Below are 22,747 nucleotides of genomic sequence, written 5' to 3' on the forward strand. Positions count from 1 at the left end.
GCCCTAAACTTATTCTTAAATGGTGTATCACGTCCCTGCTAGTCAACACACTAATACTTGGCTACGTATAATTAACAATATTATCAAAAATATGTCAATTATGAGAAAAAAAATCTCTATATCCTTCTTTTGACAATTGCTTCCTAGATATTAGTAAAAAACTGTATTTCAGCCTGTAGAAGGTTTGCTTTAATAAATATATACAAGTTAATGACAAGCCATGCATGTATAATACGATCGTAAGGAAATAGTTAGACCGGTTTCCAGGATGGCTCATGTACCTAATCGTGGATGAAGATCGTCTCTAATTGGTGATTAATGAATGATGGTTATGTCCTCTCATTAAACTCGGATAGACAGGGAACCTGTGTAGAAGCTCTCTATCAATACATACAGTATTGAGTAATGTACTGTTGTTAGCGTTGAGTAAGACTGATTGAAGTCGTTTCATGGAATTAATAAGTACTTGTAAAATTCATACTCTCAAGAGTACGAAGAAACAATTTCAGAAAATATTATACAAATAATAGTAACCGAAGATTCTTAGATTAATTGAGAAATCGAATAAACTAAAGACTACAAAAAATCTGTCATAGATGACACAATTGAAAATGTTATTAAACATACAGTTGTCTACTGAATAATATTGTTTCAAATGTTTTTACTACTTTTACTAGCTACATAAATTTCGTCAATTATTTTGTATTTTCTATTGCAGTTTATCTACACGAAAGTTTTGAATCATTTTCTAAATTAAAAATAATAAATGTTACTATATTAAACATATAATTTAAATAATAATAAATACTCCTATTAATTTATGCCATTACCTTAATATAAATAATATCAAAATTATTGTTGGAACCATTAACATCGATTTAAGAATAAAGTAAGTAACCTGTCGTACAATCCAATTTTAATGAATAATCGAAGCTATTTAAATTTCATAAACCGTGTTAATTTCTATCCATTTGAAAATGGTTGAAATATTTCACTAAAATCCAGATAGTGAGAGTTTATGAAGATCTTGCAATAGTGGTAACGCTCTATAAGTTTCTATAATAATGTAGACATTGATCAACCAAATTGAAACAATATATTTGAGATTCTCATAGTCCAGCATTACACGACATTGTCCTTCAAGAAGAAATACCTTAATATGTCATAAACGCTAGCTAGCTTTATCAGAAGTCAAATGGTACTGAAAATGATATGTGAACTGTGGTAACGCAGTATTCTCCCATTCGCTTTTATAGCCTCTGCATGGATTATTATTAAATTTATCATTTTCAAATAGCTTGTGACTAATGAGCAGAAATATTCCAACTCAATTCCAGAAGACAATGTATTCTGCTCGAATAAATTTCAAAATTGCAACATTGTAGCATAGCTTTTGCATAAAGAAAAATAAAAAATATATGCAGACACGAATAAAACAAAATAAACGGCAAACAATTGTGAGTAAAAACTAATTGTACGGTTCGCGATTTCGTCTCGCGAATCTCGGGTTGTCACTCGCCAAATTAATATTGAGTAACTGTTTCAAATTACTTCGGATACTCCTCGACGATAAAGTGTAATATGACTAAAGTTGAAGAGTCCGATTCGATGACTCGTTAGGTTAAAAATCGACAAGTCCGAACGATGACTTGCGATCCCCTGTCGTTACGTTAGAAATCAACTCGTCCGAATGCCGACGTGTTATCTTCTGTTTGAAATCAACTAGTCCGAATGACGACGTTTGATCTTCTCCTTAGAAATCAACTAGTCCGAATGACGACGTTTGATCTTCTCCTTAGAAATCAACTAGTCCGAATGACGACGTTTGATCTTCTGTTGATTTTTTCGGAGTTCGCTCTTCATCCCCTTACAACCCCCAAAACGCCCGACTCTAAGGGCGTCACCGATTTTGCACGATGAACAAAAATCGATATTAATTGGGCTTCGACCGAAAGAAGGACGATCCTCCTTGTCACCCTGACGGGGCAAAGGAACCGCCCCCGATCTCCTCGCGATGAAGGTGGAGGAGACCTCGCCTTCATGTCGAAGGCCGCGAAGATTGGGGAGGAAGAACGAACCCCGGAATAGCGTGGCTCGAGCGGGCCCACGCGCGTATTTTCCAAATCTTTTTATGGCCGTATTGTCCCGCTAGTCAGCTCCGATCCTACAAGTCCGAAAAGGATGAGCTGGCGAAGGCACCGATTGCGGGGCAATACGGCCTTCGATGGTTATTAGGGAGGAACACTCCGCTCGAAGAAAGCACGAAATTACTTTATTCGGCCAGATGTGGATTTTTAGAAATATGAATGAATAAGCAAGTCCTTAAAGAATTCGGATTTCCACATCTGGCAGCAATAAATGCGTTTGCCTCTTCGAACGGAACATGCTCCCCCCGTTGATCAATTAAGTTGATCAATACCTTACTCGATATTCTACAATAATTCGGAACTCGAACGGTCGTTCCGTTATGCAATGTTAAACGGCGTATAATACAAAAATATTATTAATATTACTTATCGCTAAAATATCGACTAATAATTGTCTTTATCCTGATGTCACATTGTGGATTGGAAGGGGTGCCAGACGTTTAACGTTTCGACGGTAAATTCCGGTTGACGTCTGAACGGTGACCGTACGAATGATGCCATCTTCGCCCGGATGGACCTCGATGATTCGCCCGAGATTCCATTGCAGCGGTGGCAGATGATCGTCCTTGAGAACGACAATGGTTCCCATTTTGATTTCGTGCGAACCCTTTGTCCACTTATGTCGAACGTTTAAGTGGTTAATGTATTCCTTGTACCACCTTGACCAAAAATCTTGTTTCACCTTTTGGATGTGCTGCCAATTTGACAGCCGATTCGTCGGTGTAGATGTGAAATCAGCTTCTGGCAAGCTCGTTAATGAAGCGCCGATCAAAAAATGTCCAGGAGTCAGAGCGACTGGATCGTTTGGGTCAGATGATAAAGGAGTTAAAGGACGGGAGTTCAGGATAGCCTCGATTTCTGTCACAAAAGTAGTAAATTGTTCGTACGTGAATAATTCTTCACCGACGACCCGCTTCAGGTGATGCTTAAACGATTTCACGGCTGCTTCCCATAACCCGCCGAAATGAGGTGACAAGGCTGGCATGAAATGCCAAGAGATTTCTTTTTCATCAAGAAATCGACGCATCCCTTTGTCGTCGCGTAGGGTTTCGTGAAGCGAGGTCAATTCATTCTGAGCGCCAATAAAATTTGAGCCGTTGTCAGAATAGACATTACGACAAATTCCTCGTCGTGCGATGAATCGTTTTAACGCGGCGAGAAAAGCTTCGGTCGTTAGATCGCTCACGACTTCTAAATGAATAGCCTTTGTAGCGAAACAAATAAATACCGCGACGTAAATCTTAATTCGCGTACGGTTTCGATAACGCTTTTCTTTTATGTAAAAAGGTCCACAATAATCGACACCGCAATTGTGGAACGGTCGAGTTTCGGTGATTCGATTAGCTGGCAGATTACCCATTACGTAATTTACCGTAGGTGGGTTGACACGAAAACACTTGACGCAATGCCGGACGATTTTACGTGTAATGTTTTTACCATCGATAGGCCAATACTGCAGTCGTACGGTGTACAGTGTTGATGTTATGCCTGCGTGATAATTTTGTACATGTGCTCGACGAATAATTAATTCCGTGACATGATTATTTTTCGGCAATAGAATTGGATGTTTCTGAGAAAACGGTAAATTTGAATTTCGAAGTCGGCCTCCGACACGCAAAATTCCCTTATCATCTAGAAATGGATGCAACGATAAAAGCTTGCTCTTCGGATGTAATTCTGTATTGGCCTTTAAATTTTGAATGTCCGATGAAAATGTCGATGCTTGAACTGTGCGAATGATACAGTCGTTTGCATTTCGGATTTCATCGATTGTAAGAGGTCCGGTTTTCCGGTTACGAAATCTAAAACAATATGCGATTATCCGACGGAGTTTGACAATACAAGAAAACCGGTTAAAAATCTGGTCGCTAGTTTCGGTGGATGTTGCTAAGCACGTGATTTTTCGCGATTCCGGAACGTCTGACGATGACTCGAACACAGATTCTGGCCAATCCGATTCAACGCTAGTGAGCCAATTAGGTCCGCAGTACCAAAGTTTGTTGGTCAAGAATCTTGATGCCGTGATCCCTCGCGATGATAAGTCGGCCGGGTTGTCATTAGATCGAATATGTCGCCAAATTGAAACCTCTGTTTTCGTTTGGATTTCTGCAACTCGATTTGCGACAAACGTTTTCAATGTACCCGGTGGCCTTTGTAACCAATTCAACACAATAGTTGAATCTGTCCACAGACATACGCGATCGATGTTGCAATTTAACGCTTCGCGGACCGATACATACAGTGACGTTAAGAGGGTAGCGCCGCATAATTCCAATCTTGCGAGACTGACAGTCTTCAAAGGTGCGACTCGCGATTTCGCACACAGCAGACTTGATTTTATATGACCTCGCTTATCGATGGATCGAACGAAAAAGCACGCGCTATATGCGCGTTCGCTAGCGTCGCAAAATCCGTGTAACTCGACTCGGTGACCCATGCGTTGCGCAACATGACGTTCGAATGTTACGTTATTTAATCGCTGAAGTTCCTCTTCGTAAGTTGTCCATTCCGTATGGAGGTTGGTCGGTAAAGACTCGTCCCAGTCGAGTTTCAGTTGCCAAAGTCGTTGCATGAAAATTTTTGCCGTGATGGTAATCGGTGCGAGCAAACCTAGAGGGTCAAAAATCTTCGCAATTGACGACAGTACGGTACGTTTCGTGTGTTTCTTCGACGATGGGAGATTAACCGAATAATTAATCGAATCTTGGCGTGCGTTCCACATGATTCCAAGCGTTTTGATTCCATCGATTTCCCCGAAGAACTTGGGATGTATCTGATCTTCAGACAATCCTGATAGTAGGCGTGGGTCGTTCGATACCCATTGACGAATATTAAGGCCTCCACGTTGAAGGAGATCGATTATCTCGTTTCGTAATCCTAATGCTTCATCGTAGGATGATGCGCCGGTCAGAAGATCGTCCACGTATAGATCCTGCTTCAGGATACTGGCAGCCTTCGGACAGCTGTTTCTCTCATCGTCCGCGAGCTGATGTAAACATCGGATAGCGAGGAATGGAGCCGATGAAAGTCCGAAAGTGACAGTATTTAATTGATAGGTTGATATCTCGTTGCGATCGTTCCTCCACAAAATCCGTTGATAACGCCGATCTTCTGGTCGTACGATGAATTGTCGGTACATCTTCTCTATATCACCGGTTATCACGTATGCGTGTATACGAAACCGTAATAATAAAGAAAAAATATCGTCCTGGATGGTAGGACCCACGAGTTGCGTATCGTTTAATGATATTCCGGAGGTGGTTTTCGCTGAGCCGTCAAAAACTACCCGAATCTTCGTCGTTGAACTCGTGGGTTTCATGACCGCGTGGTGAGGCAGGTAGAACTCGGGTGCGTCAGGTGCGTCTACCTGGCTCATATGGCCAAGTGCAATATACTCTTGAATAACGGCTGAGTATTCTTGCATCAAATCAGGGTTGCGTAGAAACTTGCGTTCTAATGCTAAGAATCGATTCAACGCGTGCGATCGTGAATCTCCCAGATTCTCTTTATTTCCGTTGAACGGCAGTGCAACAACATAACGTCCTGTTAAGTCGCGTCGAACGTGGGTCGAAAAATGTTTTTCGCAAAGCTGTTCTTCCGTGGAGAAATGCCGCTGTCGTGGACCTTCTTCAATTTCCCAAAACTGTTTCAGGTCGAAGTTCACAGCGGTGACGAATGTCTTCCGAGTTGTCCGTGGTTGGATGGCTGGAACACTCCCCCCGATGATCCATCCCAGTTGCGTCTTTTGTAAGACGAGAACCTCGTCGCAATGTTGGTTGAGATGGATTTGCCCGATGCTTAGACAGGTCAAAGTCGGACCTGTGCCGATAAGCATGTCGATGGCTGCGGGTTTATGAAAATTCGGATCTGCCAACTTTATGTTAGCCGGGATCTGAATCGTCGTTCGATTAATTTGTACGTTTGGCAACTGACTCGAAATCCGCGGGATTACAAAAAAAGTCAGGCTGTGTTGATAATTCGATGTCCGTGACTTGATTGTTGCTTGAACGAGTTTGCTCGTGACGGTATTCAACTCGTTCAATGTTTCGATGGCCACGTTGAGCTTCTTTGTGGGAAGCCGTAATTTTGCCGCAAATTTTTCGGTGATAAAATTTGCGTTTGAGCACGTGTCCAACAGGGTCCTACCTTCGATTAACCGTTGGTCGCGATCGAAGACGGTAACGATGGCGGTAGGCATTACTCCGTGGGTCGATCCCTCGGCGGTAGACGTACTCTTGGACGCGAAAATTCGGGGACTGTTGATTGTTTGGTCTAGTCACGAGTGTTGCTGAGACGGGGATGCTGATCGCGACGCTGCATCATAATGCAATCGCGTGTTATGCATTTGGTTACAGACGCGACATTTGCCTGCCTTGCATTCCTCGGTCGTATGATCGTCCAGCAAGCAATTAAGACATAATCGAGCCTTTCGCGCTGCCTCAATACGTTTTTCGATTGGGAGGCTTACAAACATTTTACAATTAAATGTCGCATGCGGTCCATTGTTGCAGATTTTACAATTGTCTGTTGCTTGTGTTCCGAGTTTCTGCGATTGTGCAGCTCGCGTTTCTACACGTCGCAAATTTGACGGTTGTGAGTTCGCGGTGGTAACAAACGTCTGTTGGCGTTGATTTAATCGCGATGATGACGGTGGAGGATTACGCATGCGATTTGTTTTTACCGACGTTATCGGTGTTCGCTCGTAGTTCTTAAACGCGTCCGATTTAAAATTCGATGTGTGCTTCGCATACGACACAGATTCGTAATCCTTGCACTGATGCGACGTTATGTGCAAGAACTTAAAAATGTCCTCAATTTTGGGTACCTTAGTATCGGATAGCGTTCGCTCCCAGGTCTTGCGCGTTTCCTTCGACATCCGCGAAATTACGATACTCACGAGGATATCATTACCGATATCTGCCCACGAACGTCCCAAGGCTTGCAACGAACGCACGTGAAGTTGCATATAACTTGCGAGATCTCGAACCGATTCCGATGAATCGTCTGTCATCATGGGGGTATCGCGTAAGAGCGCGGCGTGACGCAGAACGAGAGCACGCTTGTTGTCGTATATCTCGACCAGATGTTTCCACGCGGCTTCGTAATTATCCTCGCTAATAGTAAATGCGCCGATAGCTATTTCGGCTCTTCCGGAAAGAGACAGTCGTAAATAATTTAGTTTTTGTATATTACTCAATCCGGGTTGCGAATGGATCATCGTATTGAACGCATCCTTAAACGTTACCCACTTTTCGATGCGGCCGTCGAACTTGGGTAAGTCGATTTTCGGTAGACGAACCGGTAAGGAAAACGATGAGCCGGACGGCGCTGGGGAATCACGTACGGATGGATATCGTTCCGGAATATTCGACGCATCTTGCAATGACCTTTGTAAAACGATCGCGGCTGCTAATGCATCATCGTATGCATTCATCACATCTTCGCGCTCGCTCTCTATTTCTTCGAAATTGTCTTCAAGCAGAACTAACTCGTCTATATTCGCATTGAACGCCGTAAACAAATTCCGTAATCGTTCGATCCGCTCTTGTAATTTTACACGTTCTTTCTCCGAATCCATGTATTTCTCGACAAAATTACTTAAGGACGTAACTTGTGCCTTGAAATACTTTCGTTTCTGTTTCAAGTCACGTATGCGTTTGGTGACTTGGTTAGCATTTGCCTCAAGGTTAGCGGTCGCCATGATTTAAGCAAAAATCGAGGTAAGGACAGAGGAAGGAATCAAAAACGAAAAGGTGTCGATCGGTACTTCGTGATTACGAGCCTACCTTGACGTAGTCTTGCCTGGTTGCACTGATGCCGAACGTTGGTGCAGACGATGACTCCAAGCGAATGGATAATTTAGCTTCCTCAATCCCAATGTCCAATAAGTCCGGTGGGTTGAACTCGATTGTCCGAAGTTGACTTCTCGAAAGCGTCCAAGTCGACTTGACTTTCAACCCAGTGATGTCCAGACAAATGTTCAATCACCTTTACACTTTAACTCGTTCACTGTGCACATCCAGCAGGTCGTATCCGGCTCGAAGGACCATAAAATGTACGGTTCGCGATTTCGTCTCGCGAATCTCGGGTTGTCACTCGCCAAATTAATATTGAGTAACTGTTTCAAATTACTTCGGATACTCCTCGACGATAAAGTGTAATATGACTAAAGTTGAAGAGTCCGATTCGATGACTCGTTAGGTTAAAAATCGACAAGTCCGAACGATGACTTGCGATCCCCTGTCGTTACGTTAGAAATCAACTCGTCCGAATGCCGACGTGTTATCTTCTGTTTGAAATCAACTAGTCCGAATGACGACGTTTGATCTTCTCCTTAGAAATCAACTAGTCCGAATGACGACGTTTGATCTTCTCCTTAGAAATCAACTAGTCCGAATGACGACGTTTGATCTTCTGTTGATTTTTTCGGAGTTCGCTCTTCATCCCCTTACAACCCCCAAAACGCCCGACTCTAAGGGCGTCACCGATTTTGCACGATGAACAAAAATCGATATTAATTGGGCTTCGACCGAAAGAAGGACGATCCTCCTTGTCACCCTGACGGGGCAAAGGAACCGCCCCCGATCTCCTCGCGATGAAGGTGGAGGAGACCTCGCCTTCATGTCGAAGGCCGCGAAGATTGGGGAGGAAGAACGAACCCCGGAATAGCGTGGCTCGAGCGGGCCCACGCGCGTATTTTCCAAATCTTTTTATGGCCGTATTGTCCCGCTAGTCAGCTCCGATCCTACAAGTCCGAAAAGGATGAGCTGGCGAAGGCACCGATTGCGGGGCAATACGGCCTTCGATGGTTATTAGGGAGGAACACTCCGCTCGAAGAAAGCACGAAATTACTTTATTCGGCCAGATGTGGATTTTTAGAAATATGAATGAATAAGCAAGTCCTTAAAGAATTCGGATTTCCACATCTGGCAGCAATAAATGCGTTTGCCTCTTCGAACGGAACACTAATTACATTCTGACACATGGCTTGCCAGTCAAATAACTTTAACTGATCAGCTGAACAATTGAGAAACAGTTGATACTTTAATGTTGCATGAAGACTGGCACTTGGAGTCCAAACGTCTCGTCTTATCAAAACAAAATTCCTTCCTGCAGAGTCTCTATACTAAATAGACATCAAGGTAAACTGATATCAAGCAGGCTCGGAAACAGGTTGCTGCATCCCGACAGAGTTTCATTTTCGTTTTATGCGACAGCTTGTACCCTGCCAGAGGATTTCGATGTAACATTACGTCCCCTCGACTTACTGCCACGAATAAAACTAACAGATTATAAGTGGTGGCAGCAGCTGCGGAGGATGCAACAGAACTGGCTGCGAGCCAGGACGTGTTTAGCCACATTCCGTGAAAATCTCCCTGTGGGCTGCACCGTCGTGAATGCAATGAACGGTGGCGGGAACACGAGGAAAATCTTATTATCAAACCTGGTCGGTCGAAATTATTAAACACGCGATTTACAATGCAGATCTTGCTTTCAAACGTGATCATAATACGTGTTCGATGGGTTACAAGCAAAACGCAGGCTTGGTGCTTAAATTTTCATCTCAAAATGAAAAAAAGTTGACGGGATTTAAATAATTCAATCTTTTAAAGGATTTAAGACCAGTTTGAAATTAATCTCAAGCTTTATAAAATCCAATAGTCTTTTATGTATTTTTTATTTTGCAAGGCTATGCTTTTGTTTTGTAGTGTCTTACTTTTCAAATAAAAGATTGTTTAAAAATAAGGTGACAAGGTTTCAAATTGAAAAGAAGGATTGTTATTGTTATATGTCCCCACTGATTGTATTCCAGTCTGTATCGGCCTTAATACATGCGATTATGTCTATCTTCGTATTTTAAAGAACGAAGATATTCTGTCTTTGAGTCTACGTAAACCATCATAAAAAAAAGGATAGATATACAAGATATTCGACAACAAGTACCAACAACTTCAAGAGGTAATTCTAAATGCTAAAATAAGATAAAAATGAAGATAAAGAAATTTTCGAGTTATTCATTGTTAAGAAAATGACTAACGTTCGCGTGAAGTGTGTCTGACTTGGGGCTTATTCTACTGACTTCGCTGTGGCTGACCTAACCAATGTACATCGCCCATAGAGTAAGTCACAATTAATAAACTCTGAAACAAAGCTCTAAACGCAATTTCGTCATCCTTACTCTTTCGTTCTATTTTTATACGTAGAATCATCCCCTAAATTTCTGACACCCGCTGTCGAACAACCCATATAACTGACGCCAATTTGTTGGGTCCAACAATTCAAGCGAGACATACAAGGAAGCAGACACAAGTCTGGCTTTTCTTTGACTTGGGCCAATTTCTCGTCCTTCCACGTAGTTTATTTCAGTGAAATGAATTGTCACCTTGATCCAAAAGGACATCCAATTAAAAATCGGAAATAGACTGTCTGCACCCGCAAGTTCACAAGTAACTTGTATTTTCCGAAACGAGGAAGTCTGCAGCTAACAATCGCAAAGTAAACTTATCAGACGTTGCACTAATATTTCCGCATAACACAAAAAGTTAAATACACTAAATGTTTAATATAATATCCGTTTTTCTCCTTTATCCTTAATTGACTGCTAAAGACATAGACTTTGGGATGCATGAGAGTACCAGCTACGTACGTAACTTTTAGTATATTCACTAAATATACGCACAAAGCAGAGAAAGAAAGAAAATTTGAGGTTAAGCATTACTTGAAATTATACTTGTCAACACAATGTCAGTCTCTCTGACTTTAGGAAAATTTCTCAAAATTACTAGGATTTTAAAATCCGCATGAAGCAAACGAAAAACCTACGAATATATGTATTTAGTTTAAAATATGTAATTATATAATTAGAATCAATTATACAAAAACAGTTTATAAATGAAAGAAAAATTAACAAAAATTCGTACTTTAAGCTGTATAGTAATGAATATTAACATCTTATTTTGCTATCTTTTAATTATTTTCAATCTTTGTATCTCATCTCCGCAATTCGACTATCTCCAGTCCTTGTTTCCCTTGCATCAAGCTTGCAGCTCAAACGTGACTTCCGTGAAACGAGCCCACTTACGGAACGCAACGATTACAGTATCAAATATAGAACCAAAACCGAAAAGAGGTTCCTACGACGGTTAGATTTTCACGTTAATATAGGTGACAGAATCTCTCACAAAAGAGGAGAGAAATTAAATATTGAAAATGTGGGTAGAGAATAAGTTTGCTTAAAATGATAAAACTGCAAATTTTGTTATTATTTTTTAGACAAATTGCTTATAGGAACTGATAAACGTATTCCAAATGCATAAATATTAAAAAATTCCAATTTTCAAATTTTCGAACTTTCAAATCCTGAAATTTTTAGAAAAAATGATAGGCTTAGTATACTCTTAATTGTTAACACCTCCTAAACTATCACTCATATATCCCCAAATAAACATAACATCATGTTACGCTGGATGAATTCTACAAGCTATCAAACACTAAATAATCAGAAAGTAAACGTTAGTGGAAGAACTGTCCCTATAACTTACTTTCGTGTAAAAGCTGCATTAATTCCATGCTACGTTTACATCTTACTACCTCTGTAACAGTTACATGCCTAAGTTAAATCAGACTTAAGATAATCCTCCGTGCACACTAACTTAGCCTCCGCCGACTTAATGTACGTCAGTGGCAATTACACCCCGACGAGGCTTCAATCTAATCAGTTTTAAGGTAAAGAGTCGGTATCCCCTATCTCCATCTCGAACGACAAGAGATTTCACGGTGCGACGATACTGAAATCTCCCCTTGCGACAAGTGAATTTACACTTTCAGGAGGGTGAATAAGAACGAACTAAGCCGTGTCGCCCATTCCCAGCAGGTTATTTAGGAATTCGCGTAGACGGATGTTATCCGGGCACAGAGGGAATGAAGCGGTACACACGGAACGCAACCACAGCCGACACACTCACGTTTCAATCAACCCTCCTCGAGCCCGGAAGTCACGCGACGTTGAAATACCACCGGCCTGGGAACGTAACGGACCGAATTCTCGCCATCTGCCGGCGAAACGGTGAGCGTTACACCCTCCTTCATTTTACCCGGCCCGCGGCCGACTCTACGACGATATATTTATGGCGGCTGATAAACCTCCTGCGACTGAGCGAAAGGGAGGGGGAAGGGGTGTTTGTCGAATTGAAGCGTGTCCACGTCCATTTCCAACTGAAATACGCTGCGCGGACCAATTAGAGGAATGCGAATGGTCTGTTGTCAGCGGAGGGCTGCATTCGATGTTTCGCGAACCATTCGTGGAACATGCGAAGTGAGCACTGTACTACACGTTTCAGGGAACGTAAAACCACGTTTCTACGTGGGAAATTTATAGATGGAGACAGCAGAAGCGCTATTGCTTTGTGGACAGTGAACAGCGCCGAATAGATTTAACGTTAGCTTATTGAGTGTAGGGCGAGAGAGCAGAGTTAATGTCATGTTTCCGTGCATATGAAGTGTGAGCAGAAGGGTGTAGCTTGATGAGTTTCCACATATGAAATGAAAAAGCGGTAGAAAAATAAATCCATATTTTCAAAATAGTGATATGTAATTTTGAAACTGTGAAATCAGGTTGCCAAATATAGGATGGAAGAAATAAATTAAGCCGCATTTCCACGAGAGCAATCGTGGTTTGGATCATGCATAATGTAGTATCACTTTATCGGTAGTGAACGATGTTAAATGTGTTTAATGTTACTTTATTGAACATAGGATGAAAGAAAAGATAATATCAGCTTTTAGCGTGACTTCCCTGCTGGGAATGGAAGAATAGTACATTCATATTTCTACAATAATAATATGTACTTTAATAACTGTTCAAAAATACTTCTCACCATATGGGAGAAATAAAATAGTTGAATTACACTCTCACGAGAACAATCGCCATCTAATTCTCAATTCACATGGTATCAATATTATAATATAATATGATAGGGTCACTGGGATTTTAGCGAGAAGAATTATCAGTGACAACAGAGTAGAACCTCGATTATCCGAATTCTTTACTACCCGAAAACTGCATTATGCAAACCCTCTGTTATCTAAATACGTTTCGTATGTAAACACTTCAATTTAAAGCTGTTCATCCACAACACTATTTGTTCTTATACTGTAATCAAACACAGTGCAGCATAATATCATCAGGAACAAAACATGTAGTGATAACTATGAAATTGAAACATGAAATATGTAATTAAAGAATTAAAAATTAAAAAATTATACGTTAACGAAAAAATACGATACTGGTAAATTAACAATTATGAATATTAAAACGGGAAAGTAATTCAGTGAATATAATTGCAGCAAGCTTTTACTAGTTGCAAAACTCTAAAAGCACTAAAGAATAAAGCTTTAGACACTTTACTTTTTCGAAGGTTTACAAAATATAGGCAAAATAGAATTCCAATATTTAAGCCTATTAGGTGTTAGAAAGCTCTTAATCACAATCAAAAATTAAATGGAAATCCAAGTTTACACGCAAGAAACTATTGGTTATTATAATTTAGCATTTTAAAACATTCGAGGCTCTAGAAACAATAGAGATGGCACAAGGCATACAAGGAACGTACTGAATTAAATTTACTTTAAAAAGTTGTGATTTAGCAGCTAAGAAAATTAAGGGCAAAAGTTAATGATAAATCAAATTTAAATTTATTATTTGTGTTTATTATTATTATATAAATATACAAAGTGAAAATTATAAAGCGTTACAGACGAATATTTCCAAAATATTGATCATACGCAAAAATGTTTCAAATGAAAGTTGTTCAGCACCAAGAGGAATATCATGTGGTAGGACTTTTATTTTTCTCAATGAACGCGCAAAGGTTCAAAATGATTACCTTCTGCTTCAATGCACTTAACAATTCTGTGTTGAAATGATCGTCTAACCTTGCGCAACGTTTCCATTTTTACAACAAATTTAAGAAATACTACCGTTCAGCGAAGAATAACTTAGCACAAATAGTGATAAAAATAAACTTACTATTTTGTAGAAGAACACAATAATACATAAATACGTTTGTTTTCATTTTACTGATAATGACTTTGATGTTGTCCTTAATATTGCTGATATTGAACACGTATTATTGTTTTAATGTGAAAGTCCGAAGGCACAAAACGTGGGAATGAAATGAATACACAATAAACTTGTAAAGCGAAAATCAAATTATTTTTCAGAAATAAATTGCACGAAGCATTGCTAAATGCATTGAAGTATAAGGTAATTATTTTGAACACTTACTAAAGTACAAATAAAACGCAATTACGTTAAATTATCAATACATTTATTTCAATCACCTTTTCGACATTTCCCTGCAAGTTTGATCTTGAATGACCTTCTGTAGATAGTTTTCAAATTCGTCTTAAAATAAGCTACAATACTAGCAAAAAATAAAAGTATGGTTCCATTTGAAAAAAAATGGTCGTGGCCTTCATCTCACCTTTGCGCGTCCACTGGGAAAAATAAAAGTCCCACCACATGGTATTCCCCTCGGTGCTGAACAACTTTTATCTGAAACATTTTTGCGCAGAATCAATATCTTTGGAGATATTCGTCTGTAACGCTTTGTAATTTCCACCTTGTATATCCTGTTGAACTGCTCTGATTATGCAGAATCTCGCACTAAATTTCAAGTGAAACCAACTGTAGACAATAACCTTATTAATAATAATCAAATATCCCATGATATTTCGTTTTTAAAATATTCATTCCTCGCTATTAAACTCTAATCAACACATTTATTACATCTGTAAGAGTCGTCGTTAGTAACCACATTGTGAAATTAATGCGACAGAAAAATTCATAAAAAAATATTTAGGTCCTTTTTTCTGTATACATATATAAAGATCAACGTCTAAAAAGCGTTTTGCAAAAACGATGATTCTTCAATTTATTAATCTTTGCAATTTATTCGTAGATGTTTTTATACTAAATATTATTATTGAAGACGTACACACATCCAATGTATTACTGCCTAATACTGTATGTACCCAAAGAGACGTAAATACGGGCTAAGAAACTGTTTCTCATGTACTAAATAAATTTTACACATTTAAGTCACATTTAAGGACTGTGAAGTCGATATCAATATCAGTACTTTTAGAAAGTGGGTTAGTAATTCCTTAAATCCACCTCAGGTTTCAGGCAGGTTATGACTGTTAAATCTGTTCTACCCCCAAATACATTACCCTTATTTTTGACCAGTTGAACTGACTCCACGGGGTCGAAGTAATTTATTTTAAAACGGATCATTATTTCCGTTGAAAACTGCTGCGAGAAAGGAGTCCAACGAAAACAGCATCGTGGAAAATGCATTAATAACATTCAGTGGTTCCCTTTCGCGATTTAAAATAGAATTTTCCACTAGGATCACGAATCCTTTTTTACACCGTTATCGATCAATTGTAATTAATCATCGGACGAAAAGCGATTCCGTTATTGTATAAATTCTGATGTATAAATCGTGTCGCTGGATTTAAATAACCATCGCCGGGAGTGATGCTGATTTATAGCGACTTTTACAACGTATCCGTTGTAGATGTATTATTTAATCGACGCCCGTTGCTGATATAGACTACTTTTTATAGAAAATGTGATTCATTTAATTCCATTTAACTGTATACATACATACTCCATTGCACAGAATATTCCGTAAAAACGGATACAGGTAGCTAACGCATATTATACCTTATTATTTAAAATTTTGTAATAATTACTTTACGTTGTGTCATCATATTACAGTTTTCCATTAGTAATCTGCATTTATTTAAAATCTAATTAAAAGTGATTAGACATTAATGCACTAATAGTACATTTTTAATATATTGAATAATGCATTTGTTGTTTAAGCAATTAATTTATAATATTTGAACTGTCCGAAACTATTTTCAAAAACCGACAAGACTGATAAACAAATACATAGATATTTATATAAATGTATAAAGTGTCCCATTTTGATCCATACTAGTTTAATTAAATTGCTATTATCTCAATAACACAAAATGACTACCATCATCCATTTTAGAAATGTTGGGGCCTCCCTTTTTCCCACCAGGTGTCACCTCAAAAAAGTTTGTTGCAGACTAAAAGATTAGCCCCCCTAACCCATTTACTTTAAAACAAGAATGACATAGGCATCATTAGATTCTGAGAAAACAACTTGCAACACTTTATTTGACACACCCTGTATTACATAGTAGTTTTAAAAAAAACGACTATACAAAGCTTATTATTACAAAATATTAATGAGAGGAAGAAACTGAGACCTAAATAACTATACCAGTTCAATGTAACCGAATCCACGCTCAGCTCACAAAGGTTCACATTAAAAACTAAAACAGTAGACAATAAAATTGTTTCTCTTAAATTCCAATGACCCAGTTCTACTACTCACTATCTCAAGATCGGTGCAACCCAAATCTCTTAAAACCTACTCGAATTCAAGCTTTTCCTGGAACAAAATCTTGATCTGCTACGCAAGAATTACAATGCAGATACTTGACTTTATTGAACTTATTAACTGTCTCTAAATTTTTATATTAGAAAATCTACGAATAGAATTGTCAATATGAAATTTTTGAAAAAAGTCACCTTTGTTTCCAGTCATATCGATTCGGAGTAAAAAATCACTCTAAATACAGATACATAAAGTATATCAAACAGTAGCAGGTGTTCTCACTTTCATCGAATACATACATATATGGGAACCGTTCTTCAAAGAACTCTAGTAATTTGTCAACAAGGTGTCAAAAATAAAGAAGTAGAGGCATAAATTGGTTCCGATAAATGCAAAACCTTTGTCCCAGCTATATCCAAACGAACAAATCACAAGCTATCAGTCAATCAAAAGTTGTGAAGCTTTCAAATAAACGGAGGGGCGTCGTTGGACCTAGCGAGTATGAAAATATCGGCCGTTTTTCATAACTCTGTCCAGAGGAATCCATTTCAGACTATAGCAGATATCTAGCGATGGGCACTCAACACTTTCGTTTCCAAGATTTTTATAAATCCAATCATGCTACTATAAAATCGTTCAAGCTTTATTGTCCCACATGTGCTTTTATATCACCAATAATTGAATAAAATTCTGGTTAGATAATTAATGTCAATATAATTCGCCCTCTAACAGAAAAAACTGAAATGAACTTCCTTCAAATCCGAGAAATCGCGATATACAAACGTACTTTAACTATTTAATAAAACTGTTTCAATTTTAGAAAAATAGTGACTATCCAAAGATATCATACGAACAAATAGACGAAAACGACTTGATGCCATCACTACGAACGGGGATCCGAATTTCCATCGATCAGGGAGGCAATTTAATCTCAAGCAGCGAATGGAAATGAATACCGTCTTTTTCTATGCGCATATTCCTTCGATGTGTTTCTATTGATTGATGGCGGAGGCCACGGCTGATAGATAAAACATATATGTATAGATATACGTACATCAATGAAAAGGAGGGGGAAAAGATACGCGATAAAAATGAACGCGTCGTTCATCAATAAAACCATGACGTCGACAGAAATTTCACCCTGTCCCCCTTTTTCAGAAACGCTGAATCCCCTGGTGCTTCCGACCGGAAGCTGTATTTTCCCGCGACTTTAGACGGTCCATAATCATAGTCGTTGGTCGCCCCCTAAATTGATCGTCTAGTCGAGGACCAAGGACCTGTGTCTTCCCCCCCTCCCCCTCCCTCTTTCATTTTTAAGTTAGAATTTAAATGGTTCACCCTCTGTTCATAAAATGACATAAAGTTATTTTATCGCACGCTCCGTTTCTCGGTTGAGCAGTTACGACCAAGTTTCCGTGATTCCTTCTGATTTTATGTGAATTTGACATATTGGAGTTATATTTTACTGAGTAATTCGCCGTGATTTAACATGCAGGTACATTGTATAATGCTGTTCGTTAATCATTAATTTACAATCATGAATTCCAGTAGGCAAAATTAGTTTCCGTTAGTTGAGTAAAGATGAGAAATAAGTTAGGAATGTAATTTTAGTTTGCTATTTTGATTATTAATAAAGTGTAGTATATGTATATGTACAGTCATATAATGATACGTATAGCAGCATTCAAGAGAATGTGTCCATCTGAGAAAAACTTTCGCGAGCTGTTCTCGAGATTACTTTCAGATGGTGTATTTATTGGCGGACCCTGCGTTGAGAATAACAGAGTTACTGTCTAAGATGGACTCCTTGTCTGAGAGTACTCCCGAGAGCAACTCGGGATAGTTCTAACCTCAAATACACAAAGGCACACATTTTCTACATTTACAATGTAGAAAAACAAGATAATATTAGAAATGTAACCCTTTGCACACAGAGATTTACATTTTGCCTTCACAATGTCCGTTTAGAGGGGCCAATGAAGTGCAAAAGGTTAATAGAATTGTACAATATACAATAATAGTACAATAGTATTAATGTGTCATATTAGCAGTAGTACCTTAGTAGTGGTAGTAGTAGTCGTAACATAGTATATATTCTACTGGATATCATAATACTGTAACACTAATTCAGTATCTAGTATTGCAATATTACAATTTATTATAGTATTAGGTATACATATAATAGTAGTATAACATACCGCTATATAGTTTCGTAAGAATGAACTAATATGGTCCTAGATGAATTATGTAATACAATTGTAATATTAATAATTCAATACAGTTATTAGACTATTATTTGCCACTGTATCACTTTAATATTGCAAAATAAAGTACATGTATTCTATATTTTAAATTTGATAAATAATTAATAAGTATACATTTATAAACAAGTAGCACATTTAGGACGGTTAATACTGAAGCAATTATCCCGATACACCGGATAGTAATAAATAGTACTATGATGACATTATGATACACTATATTGTAATCCAGCAGTACAACAATATAATAACCAAGAGAGCAATACGGTAAACCACTACTACTGTATTTATATCGTGGTAATACAAGACCGTCAATAATTGGACGGTGATGCCTAATATTCTGTTACTGATTCATGTTTACCGACCCTCATATTTTAAACTTAGTTTCGGTTAAATCGCGTTCGTATAAATCGCGACGTTCCCCCATAAAGTTAGATTAGCCCAAAAGGAACGCGACAAGCGGAATCGAAGGGGCACTTACTTGAAGAAGTAGGTGTCATTGACATAGCCGAAGAAAGGAACGGTGTAGGTCAGCATCCAGATATTTCCACCGCCGCAGTCGTAATAGGGCTTCGACCACCTGCCGTCCTCGTATCTTACCGTCAGAATCTCGTCCTCCTCCCTCTCCGTGTGCGTCGTTTCGTTCAGCGTGTACGTGTGGAAACCTGTAAGAGAAAGGAAACAGAGATGTCAGTGAATTTCCTTGAGAAAATCCAATGGTTGAGCTGTATTTCGCCTTGATATACTAGTATTGGCGGAAAGGACGCTCGGGAAGTTGGGTCAGACTTTTTAAAAAGAAATTTTTATTCCCCTTATCCATGGACTTTCCGAGTATCGCTGGTGAACGATATATCAACGATAAAAGCCAGCCGATAGACCAGAGATCCTTTTCGAAACGACTGGTACTTTTCTTGACCTGTACAGAGGGACGAATAACTTAACAGAAGAATGCTCTGCTTGGTTTTATTCGTTCTCTTAGGCTGCTTTGACCCAACCCTTTACTTGGACGATACTGAGTTCAACCTGGGGCAAAAACTTGTTTACATTCTGAACCTTTGTCATGACGTATATCTAGAGAACTTCAATAATAGATTTTACTTGTCATGTTGTTGCCAGTAGCTTGCTCAGAGAGATACTCTAATATAAGAGAGTATGTACAGAGACATACATGTAACAAGGGAACATCGCGAGATGTAAATCTCAGATCTTGATGAAACTCGGCAGGATCGTAGAATAGCCGAAAATATTCAATACATATCTTTTTATCCGCCCTAATTTATATGAAGAGGATAAAAACCAACCCCAATATGGAAGAGGTGGAAAATATATTTTGCTTAATATCTCGAAAACTATTGTGTGCAGCGAAATGGTGTAAACGAAGTGATTGCGTATTTTTGAACAACGAATCCATTTATGTAAATAGTTCTAGAAAATATCAATTTGTTTAAAAAATATATTAAAAAATAGTATATTTTCGTTGTTTTCACTGACCAAATGTTGATCGATTGTTTCACAAATTTGTATGTGAATACCATGAACAAATACACAAAATACGGATGAAATAGAATTTTGAATTTTTACGATATAAACAAAATAATAACATTCAAAGTTAGGCTACATTTTGTGCGAAATGGGGATCTGAAACGTATGACCTTAAGAAAAACATATATCCTTATAATGTTTTATAATGTCATTATATTATGATACATGTTATTTATAGTTTACTAAGTCTATAAATAATAGCATCGCTAATGAATACTCGCAATGTTTCGCACTCTTTGCAAACAGTACAAGAGTTCAGTGTCAGTGATTCTTGCATAGATAAAAACATAGCAAATAATAAAGGGTTAGAAACCATTTTACACTGACAATTATTATTTATTCTAGGCAGACAATTGAAGTTTCTCTAGAAAATGTGGTTTAATCGAAGAATTGCATAAAAAATTCCGATAGTCGAGTACGAATAGGTTACGACTCATAAACTGCAGATCGTCCTGGTTTCGACTCCCTTGATAGGTTTTTTTTTCGATTTTTATTTTTAATAATTCTAATTTTTGTATCCTTTTGCACAGATTGCAATTGTTTTGTAATAAAAACATTTGTCATTTTTTCCAGAGGTTCCACTTTTGTAGTAATTCTTTAGAATGACATTAATGTGTTTCAATTGTTCCAGTTTCTACAACGGAAATACCACCGATGACACATCTCTCAACAAAAACAGCACTTTTCAGAGCTACCATACTTTTCTTAAACGTAGACAACACATGGTTCAACTTACAACATAATTATTCAATTATCAAAACTTGAAAAACATCTTTCCATTCGCGATTCTGTCTCCTCATTAGATGATCCGACGATTCTGTGTTCAAAATACAATATAGTTCGAAACATTTTTGAAATAAGATTAACAGTATTTATTACAAAACAATTCTAATGTGTGAGAAGGTATATAAAAATTAAAATTACTTAAAATAAATATTGGAAGAAAAAAAATGAAAACATATCGAAAAATTCGAGAACTTAGACCTGCAAATTAGGAATCACTACCCATTCACACTCGGCTATCAGAATTTCTTGTAGAATTCTTAATCTAATCCATATTTTCTAGAGAAACTTCATTTGCATATAATACATAATAATTATTGATGGAAAATGATCTACAAACCATCTTTCTTTGCTACATTTTCATCTATGCAAGTGCAAGTATTCATTAGCAATGTTATTATTTACACATTTTGTAAACTATAAACAACTTGTATCATAATATAATGACATTATAAAACATTATAAGGAAATGTTCCGTTCGACGAAGCAACACGCTGTTTTTTATTGTTGCCAGATGTGGAAATCTTAGTTCTTTTCGCATCGTTTTCGAGGTTCCACATCTGGCATATTTTTACAATATAATTTCGAGACTTTCGTCGAACGGCATGTTCTTTTCCCTAGCAATAACCATCGAAGAGGCCATATTGCTCCGCGGTCGTTAACGGCTCAGGGCCAACCTCGGTAAGGTCATCGAGGATTGCAGTCGACTCGCGGGACAATATGGCCATAAAAACATCTGTGAAACACTCGTTCGGTCTTGTCTTTTTGATCCGGAGTACCGTTTCTTCCTCCCCAATTTTCGCGGCCTTCGACCAGAGAGGTTTCCTCCACCTTCGTCACGAGGAAGTCAGGGCGGTTTCCTTGCCCCCGTCAAGGTGGCCAAGAGGAGCTTCCTTCTTTGGGTCGAAGGCCAATCGATGCTGATTTGTCTAGTCACAACAAATCGGTGACGCCCTCAAATTCGCAAGTTTGGGGGATGAAAGTGGTGGAGGAACGGACTCCGAGAAAACAAAACCAGGAGACATAAGAGTCTTGGTCAGAACGTCAAAAGCATAACGCGAAATCAGTCAAACAGTCTGAACGTCAGAAACGTGACAACAGTCAGAGACCATACAAATCCTCTAACGAATTAAACGACGCGACAATTAAAAAGACTATTTTAGTTAATTTAAATATAGTTACTTATTTTAGAATCAGCCACCTAATATTAAGTTGGCCGGTGGTACGCGACATTCGTGAATACGTTACACGTTCGCGAATGGAACAGGAAATATGTTTTTCTTAAGGTCACACGTTTCAGTTCCCAATTTCGCACAAAATCTAGCCTAATCTTGAATGTTATTATTTTATTTATATAGTAAAAATTCAAAATTCTGTTTTATCCATATTTCGTGTTTTGTTTTATGGTATCCATATACAAATTTGTGAAACGATGAATCAACATTTAGTCAGTGAAAACACCGAAAATATACTGTTCTTAATATATTTTTAAACAAATTGATATTTTCAAAAACTGTTTATATAGGTGGATTCGTTGTTCAAACATACGTAATCGCTTCGTTTACACCATTTC

General features: G+C 38.2%; 1 protein-coding gene across 1 annotated transcript in view; it reads right to left on the reverse strand.

Moving 5' to 3' along the window:
- The window catches only part of LOC143180498 (metabotropic glycine receptor), a 259,155-nt gene that overhangs the window by 185,030 nt on the left and 51,378 nt on the right, over positions 1 to 22,747 (reverse strand). Inside the window, exon 2 of the mRNA XM_076380259.1 lies at positions 19,331 to 19,514. Within this exon, the coding sequence (XP_076236374.1) occupies positions 19,331 to 19,514 (184 nt within the window). The remainder of the gene's footprint in view (positions 1 to 19,330; positions 19,515 to 22,747) is intronic.

Source organism: Calliopsis andreniformis, chromosome 6 (genome assembly GCF_051401765.1).
Source record: "Calliopsis andreniformis isolate RMS-2024a chromosome 6, iyCalAndr_principal, whole genome shotgun sequence".
In the NCBI taxonomy this organism is placed as follows: domain Eukaryota; kingdom Metazoa; phylum Arthropoda; class Insecta; order Hymenoptera; family Andrenidae; genus Calliopsis; species Calliopsis andreniformis.